At 40.5% G+C, this 14461-nt stretch overlaps 1 protein-coding gene across 5 annotated transcripts in view; it reads left to right on the forward strand.

Moving 5' to 3' along the window:
• Nucleotides 1-14461, forward strand: part of SNX9 (sorting nexin 9) — a 101249-nt gene that overhangs the window by 33815 nt on the left and 52973 nt on the right. For 4 of the 5 annotated variants that reach the window (XM_048844132.2, XM_048844131.2, XM_048844136.2 and 1 more), the window contains exons 2-4: nucleotides 817-903; nucleotides 5827-5901; nucleotides 6782-6904. In XM_048844132.2, coding sequence (XP_048700089.1) covers nucleotides 817-903; nucleotides 5827-5901; nucleotides 6782-6904 — 285 coding nt within the window. Of the gene's footprint in view, nucleotides 1-816; nucleotides 904-5826; nucleotides 5902-6781; nucleotides 6932-14461 lie in introns of all 5 variants that reach the window. The other variant, XM_048844133.2, reaches the window with a different exon arrangement.

Genomic DNA, 14461 nt, shown 5'->3' on the forward strand with positions numbered 1-14461 from the left:
TTGTGTAACTTAGGTTAATTTGTAACTTAGGTTAATTTGTAAAAAACCAAGTTGAACTACAGTTAGGTAAAGGCTAATGGGTAAGCACTGTCTACATACTTTGGGGATGTGTATTCTATTTAAGTTAAAACTCCTATTGTTCAGTATTTATTTCCTTTAACTTACAAGAGGAACAATCACAATAAATGAATTGTAAGACTCATGTTGCTTTATGTATAGCTGTGATTATCTGAACATGTAAAATGACTTCTGTATCCTCTTTTTGAAATGCTCACTTCATAAAAGTCGTCCTACATGAGTCAGAGTAGAAGTGTTTCCTACAGAATAGCACATTAGGGGAACTGATTTTCTTCTGCCTCTAGCACTGAAAGAAGATCTGCTAAAAATCAGAGTATGGGCTCTCACTTTAGTTCTACCAATAGGTCCTGCATGCTGCAGACAGTGGTTCATCTGGCTGCTTGCTGAGATATAATGCTTTGGCTGTAGAATTAGATAATTGCTGTTTGCCTTTTGCAGAGAGCTATATATCGCGGATCCTGATTTGTGGGATATATCACAGATCCTGATTTTGTGGGGGTGGCTTTGTTTTTTGGATGCATTTTAAAGTTTTTGCTGGAAGCAGATTTTGGCATTGACATTGTCAAGTTCAAATGCACATTGTATTAAGATTTGTGTGATATGTCATTTGTGTTGCTCGGCCCACGCCCTTCTTTCCTCCCACCCAACCATTTCTCTTACTGGTTATGAATCATGAAGTTCTGCTGATATTTTCCAGTGTGAATGTTGAATATTTAAATAGCTTCTTTCTGCCCATAGGCTCGGGTGATGTATGACTTCGCTGCTGAACCTGGAAACAATGAGCTGACAGTTAATGAAGGGGAGATCATCATAATTACCAATCCGGTAAGAGAAATCAAATGGAAACCAGGCTACAATGCACTGACCTACTTCTAGGGGTTTGTGCTGAAAAGAGAGGCTGAATGGCATCTAATGGGAAAGCTCTTGCACAGTCTCCCTTCCTCCTTCTAGGGTAAAGGCAAATAAATTAAATGCAAAAGATTATTCCAGTAATGGTAAATTTAAATTAATAAAAGCAAGCTCAGAGTGCAATTAGGCATGACTTTACTTCTCTGTACCTAGGCATGTTAGTGGTCTCTGATCAGTATTGTCCTCTCGTACCATCTGTACTTTAGTGCCATGTCACAAGAACATGCTAATGATAGTGACACCATTAAATCTGAATTTATTGTCTTTTTGGGGTTGAGGTAGTTACTCAGCATTTTTATGTAGTCTCTTTTTGCATTGATTATTGTTTGTATCTAAATGGTCATTCTAAAATTCTGATGAATTTCAACTTAAAAAACATTTTTCACATTCAAATCTAAATGTTGTCCAAATGCAAGGACACCAATTTATACAGGCTTTAACACAACAAAACTTCTGTTTCTAATTGATCCTTTTATTGTTAGGGCAGTGTTCATGGAGTGGGAGAGAATATTAAGGCTCTGATCTTGTAAAAGCTTAAGCTTTATGCAAAACTTTGTGCCCTCTGAGTAGGTCCATTAACTTTAATGGGACTATTCAAGTGGTATGAGGCTCTCTACAAGCAAAAGTCTTTGCAGAATCAACAATTTTACTCCTAACTAAATATCAGTCAGATTTTAGGAAAATTTTTAAATCTTCTCTACCAGAATTACTGGTAACACTTGCAAAAATATTATTTTTTTTAATTCACACTTTACTATTTATGCTGTATGTATTTTTATGTTTTTATATTTCAGTCATCTTGGCTAGTGAAAGACTATTCTTTTGCTGTTAGGCCATAGTCTCATAGTAAATCTCTATAATGGGTTGTTGAAACTCTGTAGGAATAGATTTTGCTTCTGTACAAACACTTTGATTGAAATTTGGCATCCATAAAAAGTAATGAGAACATCTCTATCAGGTTTTATAGAAAACCTTTTCTTTTGGGATACTGAAGTGTTCAGGTTATAGGCTAAGAGTAAAAAGTTAGAGTATGTCTACACTGCCGTGTAAGCCTGTGCTTGGGTCTGGGCTCAAGTCTAACCCCCCTTATGTCTACACTTTAATTGCGCTAACCCAGGGCTTGAACTTGGGGTCCAGGCCCCTAGAGGGTGTGAGCTCGAGTTAAGCTGGGACCCCAGGGTACGAGCCCTATTGCTTTGTGTGTAGATGCAGCCTTGCTTGACTTAAGTCCTGGGAGTCAGCCAGCAGTATCCCACAGTTCCATGAGCCAACTTCCTTAGTCCTCTCTCTCTCTCCCAACAATCTGCAATTTACTCTGTTAAAAATGGAAGCCACCCTCTCTTTGCAAAAGGCAGCAGCTCAGGTCAGTGTTAACCCATTCTCTTCTGATCACCGAGCTGCAAGCGCGCTATCAGAGAGCCCTCTGGGTTTGCAATGGAGAGCAAACTGATCATAACTTTTATAAAGCAAGCTTCTTCCTGATGATAACGTGCAGAATAGGCAGTACAGTTTTCCCACAGTGCACCATGGTCCTAGGGCTAGAGTAGCCAGGTGTGGGGGTGGGCATTAGGGACTCTGGGATATGGTTACTTTGACTCAGGTCTACAGTGCAGTGTGGACGCCAGAGCCCTAGGTTCGAGCATAGGTTAGAAAAGCCTTTACCTAGGTTTAAAATACCATGTAGACAGGGTGGTCAACCTGTGGTTCCAGAGCCACATGTGGCTTTTCAGCAGTTAATATGCAGCTCCTTGTATAGGTACGAACTCCGGGGCTGGAGCTACAGGCGCCAACTTTCCAATGTGCCGGGGGCTGCTCACTGCTCAATGCCTAGCTCTGCCACAGGCCCTGCCCCCACTCCACCCCTTCCCACCCCCTCCCCTGAGCCTGCCATGCACTCGCTCCTTCCTCTCCCCCCCCAGAGCCTCTTGCATGCCACAAAACAGCTGATGGGGAGGGCAGGGGAGGCGCTGATTGGCAGGGCTGCTGGTGGGTGGGGGTGCTGGGAGCAGGGGGGGAGATGATGGGAGACTGCTGACATATTATTGTGGCTCTTTGGCAATGTATATTGGTAAATTCTGTCTCCTTCTCAGGCTCAGGTTGGCCACCCCGATGTAGACATCCAGGCCAGGGTTCCCGAACACCGGTCAGCTGACTCGAGTCCCACTAACTCAGGGCTTACATTGCAATGTAAACATACCCTTAATGTCCAAGCACCTGTCTTGTGCACCAATCAAAGGTGGCCTTAAGTTTTGGGTTCTGGTTCATCAAAGCACTTCAGCAAAGTATAATTCCTACTGAAGTCATTGGAACTACTATGTACTTAATTTCAAGCACTTGCTTAAATGCTTTGCAGAGTTAGGGCCCTGGTGAAGAATAGGGTGCTAGAGAGCAGCAACAGTAAGTGTTTTCAAAAGATAGTTTTCAGAGTAACAGCCGTGTTAGTCTGTATTCGCAAAAAGAAAAGGAGTACTTGTGGCACCTTAGAGACTAACCAATTTATTTGAGCATGAGCTTTCGTGAGCTACAGCTCACTTCATCGGATGCATACCGTGGAAACTGCAGCAGACTTTATATACACACACAGAGAATATGAAACAATACCTCCTCCCACCCCACTGTCCTGCTGGTAATAGCTTATCTAAAGTGATCATCAAGTTGGGCCATTTCCAGCACAAATCCAGGTTTTCTCGCCCTCCACCCCCCCACACAAATTCACTCTCCTGCTGGTGATAGCCCATCCAAAGTGACAACTCTCCACACAATGTGCATGACAATCAAGTTGGGCCATTTCCTGCACAAATCCAGGTTCTCTCACCTCCCCACCCTCCTCCCAAAAACCACACACACAAACTCACTATCCCGCTGGCAATAGCTCATCCAAAGTGACCACTCTCCCCACAATGCGCATGATAATCAAGGTGGGCCACCCCCAGCACAAATCCAGGCCTCCTCACCCCCCCCACCTCCATATACACACAAACTCCTCACCCCCCCCCACCTCCATACACACACAAACTCACTTGGAAAGTGAGTTTGTGTGTATATGGAGGTGGGGGGGGGGTGAGAAGGCCTGGATTTGTGCTGGGGGTGGCCCACCTTGATTATCATGCGCATTGTGGGGAGAGTGGTCACTTTGGATGAGCTATTGCCAGCGGGATAGTGAGTTTGTGTGTGTGGTTTTTGGGAGGGGGGTGGGGAGGTGAGAGAACCTGGATTTGTGCAGGAAATGGCCTAACTTGATTGTCATGCACATTGTGTGGAGAGTTGTCACTTTGGATGGGCTATCACCAGCAGGAGAGTGAATTTGTGTGGGGGGGTGGAGGGCGAGAAAACCTGGATTTGTGCTGGAAATGGCCCAACTTGATGATCACTTTAGATAAGCTATTACCAGCAGGACAGTGGGGTGGGAGGAGGTATTGTTTCATATTCTCTGTGTGTATATAAAGTCTGCTGCAGTTTCCACGGTATGCATCCGATGAAGTGAGCTGTAGCTCACGAAAGCTCATGCTCAAATAAATTGGTTAGTCTCTAAGGTGCCACAAGTACTCCTTTTCTTTTTTCAAAAGATAGTGCAAGACTTTTTAGATCTTCGGGAAACTGCTTATTCAGTGGCTTAGCTTGGTTCACATTGACCAGGCAACCTGTCTGTAAATATTATGAGATCATTCAAACAAACAAAAACCTTCAAAAACTGTTTCAGGGAGTGTTAACTGGGCCTTTGTTTATATATAAATTTCCCTTCAGTCAGATGTAATTGAAGATTTGTCATCAATATAAATCACCATTTATCTGCATATAAACTTTATTTGGTTTTGTTTTTTTCACTTAATATGCTGAAAATGAATATATATTAAAACAGTTGAGATTCAGAAATTTGAAGGCCAACAGAGATTCTTTAGCATACACAGGCCTAATTTACCATATATGAATCAGCTCATTGTACAACCGGTGGTTGAGAGACGCTTCGATTTCTAATAGGCCCAGTTTATTCCAGGTCATGTTGTCCTGCTATCAACCCTAGTCAATTTCTTTTATGAAGGCTGCAAAGCCTTAAGTATCTTGTTGTTCTTTAGTATACATATTATGCTAGTGTGGAGTGGCTCCACTGAGATCTAGCGCACACCCCCCCACACACCCATCCCCCGGTCTTAGACATTGTACAAATACTTAGCGAGAAACTGTTTCTATCTCTAAGAGCTTACAAACTAGACAGACAAGAAAAAGGGTGGGAGGAACTATTTTCTGAGTTCTTTGGTATGGCATTCACCTGCCATAATGCATGAGACAATCCTTACTCTTCCTGCAGTTCCCTGCCTCCATTCAGTTCCAACATCTGCAGCAAATGAGGTGGAGATCCTACAAACAGTCTCATTGACTATGCAATTCTGATTCATTCCCTGAGCATTGTCTATCCTGTGTGTTGAATGAGGCAGGGGTACTGTACGAAGAGTATGTGATCATGTAATTTAAGTCTTTATCACCATGCATGTGCACAAGGGGGATGAATTAAGGTTGTGTGTGCAACCTAAATTTTTCACGTTCTTTTGACTTTGCAAGCTAGCTAATGTTCTGTTAACTTAGTTTTTTAATAATTTCCTACAATTTTGAAAACAGTTAAAATTCACAACATCTATGTGAGGGAGGCCTGGTTAATATTATCCTCCTCTTATAATGAGAAAATTGATGCTCTGGAAGGTTTAAATGAATTTGCCCAAGGTCTCAGTCATATCTTTCTCTCAAATCCTATTTTCAAGTATCAACTACAAAACTATAGTAGATGCTGAAGTATGCTTTAATCTAGAGAAAATATTTGTATAATGTTTATTTTTATTTCTTTAGGACATAGGTGGAGGTTGGTTGGAAGGAAAAAACAGCAAAGGAGAGAGGGGACTTGTTCCAACAGATTATGTTGAAGTAAGAGACCACAATATAACAATACAGAAATACTTGGTAAAGCAGAGCTAAGGCAGATTCCATGCTTTTATTTTATTTTATTTTATTTATTTATTTTAATATTGGAAACCTTCATTTAATTCTCTAGACTGAAGCCGTGATGAAAGATGGCAGTACTTAGTTCCACTAAAAATCATTTTGTATTAATAGTTTAGAAGGTCAGAGTAAACACGTATCTGAATACCATATACAATTACTATTTAAAAAAAAAAGTCAAGTGATTATGTTTACTGCCTATTCTAAGTATAGAGAGGGGATATAGTAACTTCTGGTAAATGCTGACTTCTCAGTGTTGCCTAGTGTACTGTATCTCCTTTAGAGAAAGGAGAAGTTGTACGTAGTGGAGATTGTTTAATCTGTAAAATGTTAATGTCACTGGTAGTTCACAAGAGAACCACAAATAATACGCACATCCTGTTCCAGAATAATTGAACAAGTACAAGAATGAGGATTTATTTAAAAAAAAAAAAAATCTGATTCTGGTGTAGGCTTTTTTTCCACAAATTATCTAGTGATGCAACTAACATGGCCATACAACAATAGACTTCTTCCTGTCCTCTTCCAGTTCCCATAAAACAATGGGCCATACTTGCTGTTAATACCCAAATTTGATAAATCGTTGAATGCAGGAAGTGTACACGATGCTCTGGATTGTTAGTTTGGAGCTGATTCTATTGTCTGCGGTTAAAGATGGAATTCCATCAATTCATTTTTAAAATCCTTTAATTTCAGTAGTTCTAGTGACCCTGAGAACAATTGAAGTAACAACAGCACATAAAACAATGTAACTTATTTCCTATAAGAATGACAGATGTCTTAAAACAGCTTTGTCTGTTTTCAGATTCTAACGGAAGGTGCAAAAGATGGATTTCCTTGTGGCAATTCAGTAGCTGACCAAGCCTTTTTTGATTCCCTCTCTTCAAGTACAGCTCAGATCAACTCAGCTGCTAAAAACAGTAACCAGGTACATCGTCAGTTTCTTTTTGGCACTGTAAGCATAATAGGCTCTATTGACAATGCTACTTATGCTCTTAAATTGCACTGTACTATATTTGTACAGTAAAACCTCAGTTACGAACACATTGGGAATGACGGTTGTTTGTAACTCTGAAATGTTCATAACTCTGAACAAATTGTTATGGTTGTTCTTTCAGAAGTTTACAACAGAACATTGACTTAATATAGCTTTGAAACTTTACTATGCAGAAGAAAAATGCTACTTTCCCTTTTATTTTTTTAGTAGTTTACATTTAACACAATAGTGTACTGTATTTTCTTTTTCTTTTTTTTTCTGTCTCTGCTGCTGCCTGATTGTGTACTTCCCATTCCAAATGAGGTGTGTGGTTGCCTGGTCAGTTCGTAACTCTGGTGTTCGTAACTGAGTTTCTACTGTAAGTCCTCACAAAAAGCATGGAAAAGGCAATTGTGATGGAAGTATCTAAAATTTTGCTGAAGATTAAAAAAAAACAGCTCATTTGTTCATATTGTGTAATTTTAGAAAAGCTGCTCCTGGAAAAGCTAGCGTAATTCTAACACAAATAATTGCTTATTTTCTTATTTCTAATTTTTGTTCTTTTCCTGCATAAAGCAAAATCATAGAAATCTGTGAACTAAACTAAATCTCCTACCTATATTTTCTTCTTTTGTACCCTGATCTTGTCAGAATGTACACCTCCACTAATTTTGGTTATTAGCAGCATCTGCTTGTAGAATTGCAGCTTCTAAGATCTGATATTCTGACCTGTATAAAAGAACTCTACCTTCTGTTCTACTTTTCTGTAGAGTACCATGCAAGTTTGACATTGTAGAAATAATATTATACATTTTTATCAAAATAACTTTTCAGCACTCAGCAATAAAGGTTTTCTTTTTACTTGGCACATCTGGATCTGGTATTTGCTGTTAGTTTACCATGACTTTATAGCAGGTCAGTTCAGGACTCAGCAGCGTGCCATTTTGTGAGTAGGAAACTATCTGGTGAGTGGGGAATTTAAACCGTCTCTTATGGCTGCAAAATAACCCTCCATAAGTGAACCACTGCAGAGCTGTCTTCCTGAGTCTGTGGACAGATGACTGTGCTTCTGCTGTTAGTGGCAGAGTGAAACTCATAAGACCCTGCTCAGTTTCACTGCTGCTTTTGATAATCCTGTGGACCTCAGTGAAACGGACATTAGTCCTGTTGATTTCACTCATCTGCTGCATGGAAAAACTATGAACAGTGATTATGGAGTTATTTGTGGGAAGATTTCTCAGGATGTGGGGAGGGAGAGGTGGGAAGAGGGGGTCAGCTATTAGTTCCCTTCCTTTCCAAAGTCAGGAGGCTTTCAGGGTGTATGGAGAATGAAAAGAGTAAGATCCTTTCCACATCCCGAGTGGGTGGAGTTTCCAGTTTATTGGGCTACTGCTATCTGGAGGTCAACATTATTATTATTATTATTATTATTATTATTATGTATTACCACAGCACTTAGGAGCCCAAGTCATAGAGACAGAACTAAAGGACTGCATTCAGCAGCATCATTTGCAGCAGTTGAAGGGGGAGGGGCTGATCTTCTTACCTGGGCACTGTCCTCGACCTTACAAGTGGGGCATATCCCCCTCATCATTTGATTAGCCTTTGGCTAGTAAATTTTAGGTACCTGGCTAATATATATCTGGTAATCTCATATGGATCTACAAACTGTATCCTTTCACATGTCGAAATCTCGGTAATAATTCAATTTTTTGAAGTCCAGAGGTCAACAGCCAAATACATTATTCTTTCCTGCAGTGCAGTGCAAAGGTCTCACATGTTGGAAAGAAAATAGCTTTCTTATCAAAACAGTTGTAGAGGCACATCCAATTCATGGAACTCTCCAAAAACAGCTGGTAGTTTTCTGAATGTACTTTATTTATTTGCACTGCAAATAATAACTCTATTTATTTGCACTGCGTAAAATGGATAGAGATCTTTCACAACTCTGTGTACTAGGGTTTTGCCCATGAGAGTGAATGCAATTGTTCTTTTGCTTTGTAATATGTATTGGTCTCCCCAGCATTTTCAACTTCTATGTGAAGCCATCGGGTATGTCTACACTTCAGCATAAGCCCAGAATCTGTTGGACTCGAGCCTGCATTCTCAGTGTTTGTGAGCACGGGCTTGAGCATCTACACTGAATATTCATCCTTGGTTTAGAATTTCTGGACTTGTCCGAGCATGGGTGTGAGTCCTGTCTACGCTACACTACACAGACCTGAGTCAATCCAGCCTTTCTCTGGCATCATAGTGCCATCCCCAGCTGTAGCTGTTCTAGTCGTTGGTTCTGGGGGCACTGGGAAAACTTGACTGGTACTTTATAGGAAGTTTGTTGTAGCCTGCCAACGTGTCCTGCCAAGCCGTCTTTTGGGTCTGTGCACACCTAGCAACTGGAGCCAGCAACATGGAGGAGAACATCCATGAGATGCTAGTGTACGTTTTGGTGGCATTTTCTGTCCTACCAAAGGCACCTGCCAGAGGAAGATGATACAGACGTGGCAGACTCAAACTAGCTGATGCTGCTCACAACTGTTGGTATAGCTACTGATGCTCCCTGTGTAGACTGCTTCTAGAGCATGACCATGAGCACAGACTGGTGGCATCACATCGTCATGCAGACATTGGATGACCAACTTCATGCAGACATTGGATGACCAGCTCCAGAACTCTCATATGAAGAAAGCTATGTTTCTGGAGTTTTGTGAGTAGCTTACCTTGATCCTTCAGCATCACAACACACACCCGAGGGCGACTATGAAGGTTCGGAAGTGAGTTGCTATAACTGTCTGGAAGCTGGCTACCCCAGATTATTACCGTTGCTAATCAGTTTGGTGTTGGAAAGTCAACAAAGTGGAGACTGAGGTTTTTGAGGCAATTGGATGTGTGATTTACCCAGAGGTGGTGGGCATAAACAATATCCCTGAAGTAATTGCTGGTTTTGAGAGAATGGGGTTTCCAGACTGTGGTGGGGCCACTGAGGGGACTCATGTGCCCATAGTTTTCCTTCCTGAAGGAGCACATGAGTACATTAATCACAAAGGGTGTTACTCCATTGATATACAAGCCTTTGTGGACCACAGAAGCTGATTCATAGATGACAATGTGGGCTGCACTGGAAAAGGTTCTGATGCCAGGATTTTCTGCTAAGTGGGAGTCTACCTTCTTGGACGCGGCAGGGGCACGATTCCCATTAAAAGACATTGTCAGAAATGGAGTAACTGTCCCCACTGTTATTCTAAAGGACCCTGCATACCACATTTTGCCTTGGCTTATGAAACTGCTGTGCTATGGACTTTATTTTATTACTAGTTTTGGTGTTGGTTTATTACTGGTGTTTTCATGTTATAATGGTAGCTTGCCTGTCTAGCAGTGCTTTAATGTGTAAGGCCCTACTTGAATTGCAGGATGATTGTCAAAAAATTGCAGCTAAGTTGCGGACAAGCCATGGAAAATTGCAGAAAAGTAATAATGGACCTTATTATTGTAAATAATAAAAGTCCACTATTACTTTTCCGTGTTTCTGCTGTCGACAGCTCAGGGCTGAGAGTGGGGACCTGAGCCTGAGAGCAGCCGCCCAGGGCTCCCATTGTCAGAATTGTAGTGGAAGCATAATATTGTGGAATCTGCAATATTTCAAGTTAAGCAGAGGCTTATTAATATCTCTCTTTTGGTAGTATAGCCATGTTCACAAATAAAGGCTTTTATTTTAAAAGTTTATTACTATCATTGCATCACATCGTATGATGTACATTTTGAAGCATAAAGATAAACATCGTAAGGTGCAATGAGGAAGTTGTATCCAAACAATTTCCCAGTACATCTGTTTAGATCAATCCATAATGAAAACACAGAATTCATGTCATTAAAAACCACTGCCTCTCCCTTCCATGTTGTATAAGCGATCATCACATCCACAATTGACAATTCATGACAATCACACAAACACCCCATTCGTAGTGTACAGCGAGTACTTTAGTTACAGTAAAAAGTGATGTGCAAATACATAAACATACTATTCTTCCTCTTCCATTCAGCCATGCAAGTCCACAATGTGAGTGCACAAAGCTCCCTGATTCTGTTGCCTGGGTGCATCCTGCTCCAGCTGTGACAGGTGCACTTTCTGGCTGAGTGTGCCAGTTCAGCAGTCCATTACTGTCAGAGGTACATTTGGGAGAAAATGGCTCCCCTTTTGGATTCACAAAGATCGTGAGGAGCACAGCAAACCACAATAATGCAGACAGAACTGATGACACTGGCATCCAAATTGTTCCGTAAACTGTGCCAATGGCATTTCAGTCTGCCAAACACACATTCGGCCACCGTTCTCCTCCTACTGAGAGTGTAACTGGACGTTCCTTTCTGAGGACCTCTGAGATCAGCCAAACCCATGCAAGATTTAGTTTTAGAGTATGCTAATGGGAAGAGGGGAATGCTTCAAAGAACTTGCTTTTTTTTGTAACATTGTCCACTATCTAGGACCTCAGATTATTAAAAGTGTCTATAGCCTTGGAGTTCCTCTTTCAGAGATTTATAGAATTTAAGGCCAGAAAGGACAATTAGATCATCTAGTCTGACTTCCTATATATCATAGACTATTAAATTGTACCTAGTTACCCCATTACTGAGCCCAGCCTGATTCAAGCATATCTTCCAGAAAGGCATCCAGTCTTGATTTGTACGCACTGAGATAAAAAAATCAGTCATTTCCCTTGGTAGTTAGTGCTCGTAGCTAATCCCTCTCACTTTTATAAATTTGCACTTGATTTTTACTTTGACTTTGTTTGGCTTCAGCTTCCGGCTATTAGTTCTTGTTTTGCTTTTCTCCACTAGATTAAAGAGCCCTGTAGTACTCTGTATTTTCTCCCCACCTCCCACCCCATGAAAAGAACAGCAACTCAGCACCTGCTCTGCTCCCCTGTCTGTCTTTCCACATCCTGTGAAAACAGTAGTGTCTTCAGCTGCTTTACACCCTCCTAAAAAAAGAATTAGCACTGCCTAAGCTATTATTCCATTCCTTCCTGTCATCACCCCCAGAGGAGACCTTTAGTGCCCAGAACCTCTTGGTGCTTTCCACATACCACTGTTGCTAACTCATGATTTTATGAATGCATCATGGTATTTGTTTTTCTTTAAAGCCTTAGCTCTGGAAGTCAGTTGACTTGCATGAGAATCTGTTTTCAATTTAAAAAAAAAAAAAATTCTAGCTCCCATGTTTGCAGAGAAATGCTTGAAAATGTGAGTCAGATGCAGTCTAAAGGCTCAAAAACCAGAAGGAAAACAAAAAGGTTTTGATTTTTTTTTAACTCTCTTGATCTTTAGTTTTTTGGTTTGTTTGATGGCTGACTCATTTTGGAGCTGTTGAGGTTGGTGATACTGAGAGACACAGGAAGACAAAAGCGTCTACCTCAGCTTACCCCGCTCTGATCACTTGCCGGGAACCTTTTGCCTACTTACCCAAAATGACCAGGCAGGTGGGTTTTTAAAGCCCTTCATCTAGATGTGCTTTAACAGACTGAAGTATTCAAATGGGACAGTTCGTGGTCCCATCCTAGGTGTGCCACAGATGTAAAGTGATAACACTTCACACACAAATGTACTTTCTGGTGATGAGAGGTAAAGAAGGAGGTTCTGCATGGAGCCCTGACAATTCTCCCGTCCTTCTTTCCTTCACCAGTCTCTCTAACCACTGGCCTTCCAGTGGCAGATTGGACAAGATCCCCAACTGCACAGCTCCTTAAAGGGACTCTGTCAGTTTAAGTTACACATCTGACTGAAAACTTTTACCATATGATCAATAACACCAATGATTACTGCAACTGAAAGATTAGAGAGAAGAAAACACTTTTTTTCAGTGGTTACTTTGTGCATTAGACAGTACTTTTTGTAGTCCGTTTCATTGTTTCCTCTATCTAGACAGTTTCCCCTTTTGTTCTCTTGTGTATGTGGGGAGGTACCACTCAGCAGGAGGGGAGAGGAAAAAGTCATCAGAAATAGGAAAATGTGATTGTAAAACTACAACAATTGGCAGGAGGCTGTGGGCAGATATTATATCAAACTTCTTTTAACTAGCTTTGTTTTTCTTTAATTAACTAGGTTTCAAGTTGATAACCTTTTAAGTGCCCAAGATCGTGGTTGTTGCATGGTACTTCAGTGAGTGTCTGCCCAACACTCTTCAGCACCTGCAGTCCTGGAGGGGGCCAGAAATCACTGGGGTTTTGCCCCAAGTGGCAGTGCAGACACACTAGCTTTAGACCACGAGGTGGATCAGTCCTAATGGACAAATGCATTGTATCTGCTAATCTTCTTGGAAAGGCTTCAGAATTACATAAATCGATTCAATATTTTATGTGAAAACTATTGGTACTCATTAACACAAAATTTAAAATAACATTATTTACAAGAGGTAGCTAAATTGGTGCATGCTAAACCAGATCTCGAAAAGTATGTTCGAGAGAGATTAGAAACTTGGTGGTCTTCACACCTGCCATACTTTCCCTTGTATGCTGAAACAAAAACAATGGAATTTTCTTCAGCTTTGATTTTTGAGTCACTTCCAGGAACTGTAACCACAATGGATTTCCTGTTATGTAAATACTGTACTTTATTTATTCAAGATAGTTTGTCTGTCTTACGCAACTGTCTTATTGTCTGACTGTCTTACGATATCATTTATTTGCAAGGAATTATGTTGTCGGATCTGGGGCCAATTGTCATGTCCAGTTGTTAGTAGATTTAAAAAATGTGGACTTCATTATTGTTTTAGGTCAATATTTGGTTAGAATACAAAAAACTATCAGTATGATCTTCCCATTTTTTCTGAAAAGGTAATGCCTGCTTCGTAGGATCCTGTTGATCTTTGGGACGTTTCAGAATGCGTGCTTGAAATATAAGTGTTTATATTTCATTCTGGTTGGCTCTGTTAAGTAATCCTTATGAATTTTTCCTTTTGGTGATGAATAGTAATGTTACTGTAATCAAGGGTCTGCCAACAATTCTAATGAACGTTTCCCAATTTTAGTGTTTGTATTCTAACAGCAGAGTTTGTCAGGTGGAAAACTGGTAGTGAATATAAGATCTCTTTGCATCTCACTGAACAATTATGGGATTGAGATGCTTGTTGTGCATTTATGCACCTTAACTTTTTTTAAAGAATGTAAATAAATATGAGTGTGCTATTTGTTTTTTGTATTTTGAGAGGAAAAAATCACTGAGGTACTTAACTTTTGAAATAAGACCACTGTACATGCGTATTAACAAAACTACAAACCAGTTGGGCCAATCATTCTTAGCAAGACGTGTATTTATTGTTCAGGTTAGGCCATATCTACAGTTATGAGCAATCTTGGTAAAACCAATAAATGCATCTCTAAGTTATCAATATGCATGATAGACCATAGTATGTGTGTGGCTACCAAAAAAAGGAAGCCATAATGGGTATGTCTCCACATATGGTAGCAACTCTATGGTCTTTGTTATATACCTTTTTTTAAAAAAAGACCAAAAAAA

The sequence above is a fragment of the Caretta caretta genome, chromosome 3 (genome assembly GCF_965140235.1).
Source record: "Caretta caretta isolate rCarCar2 chromosome 3, rCarCar1.hap1, whole genome shotgun sequence".
Classification (NCBI taxonomy): domain Eukaryota; kingdom Metazoa; phylum Chordata; order Testudines; family Cheloniidae; genus Caretta; species Caretta caretta.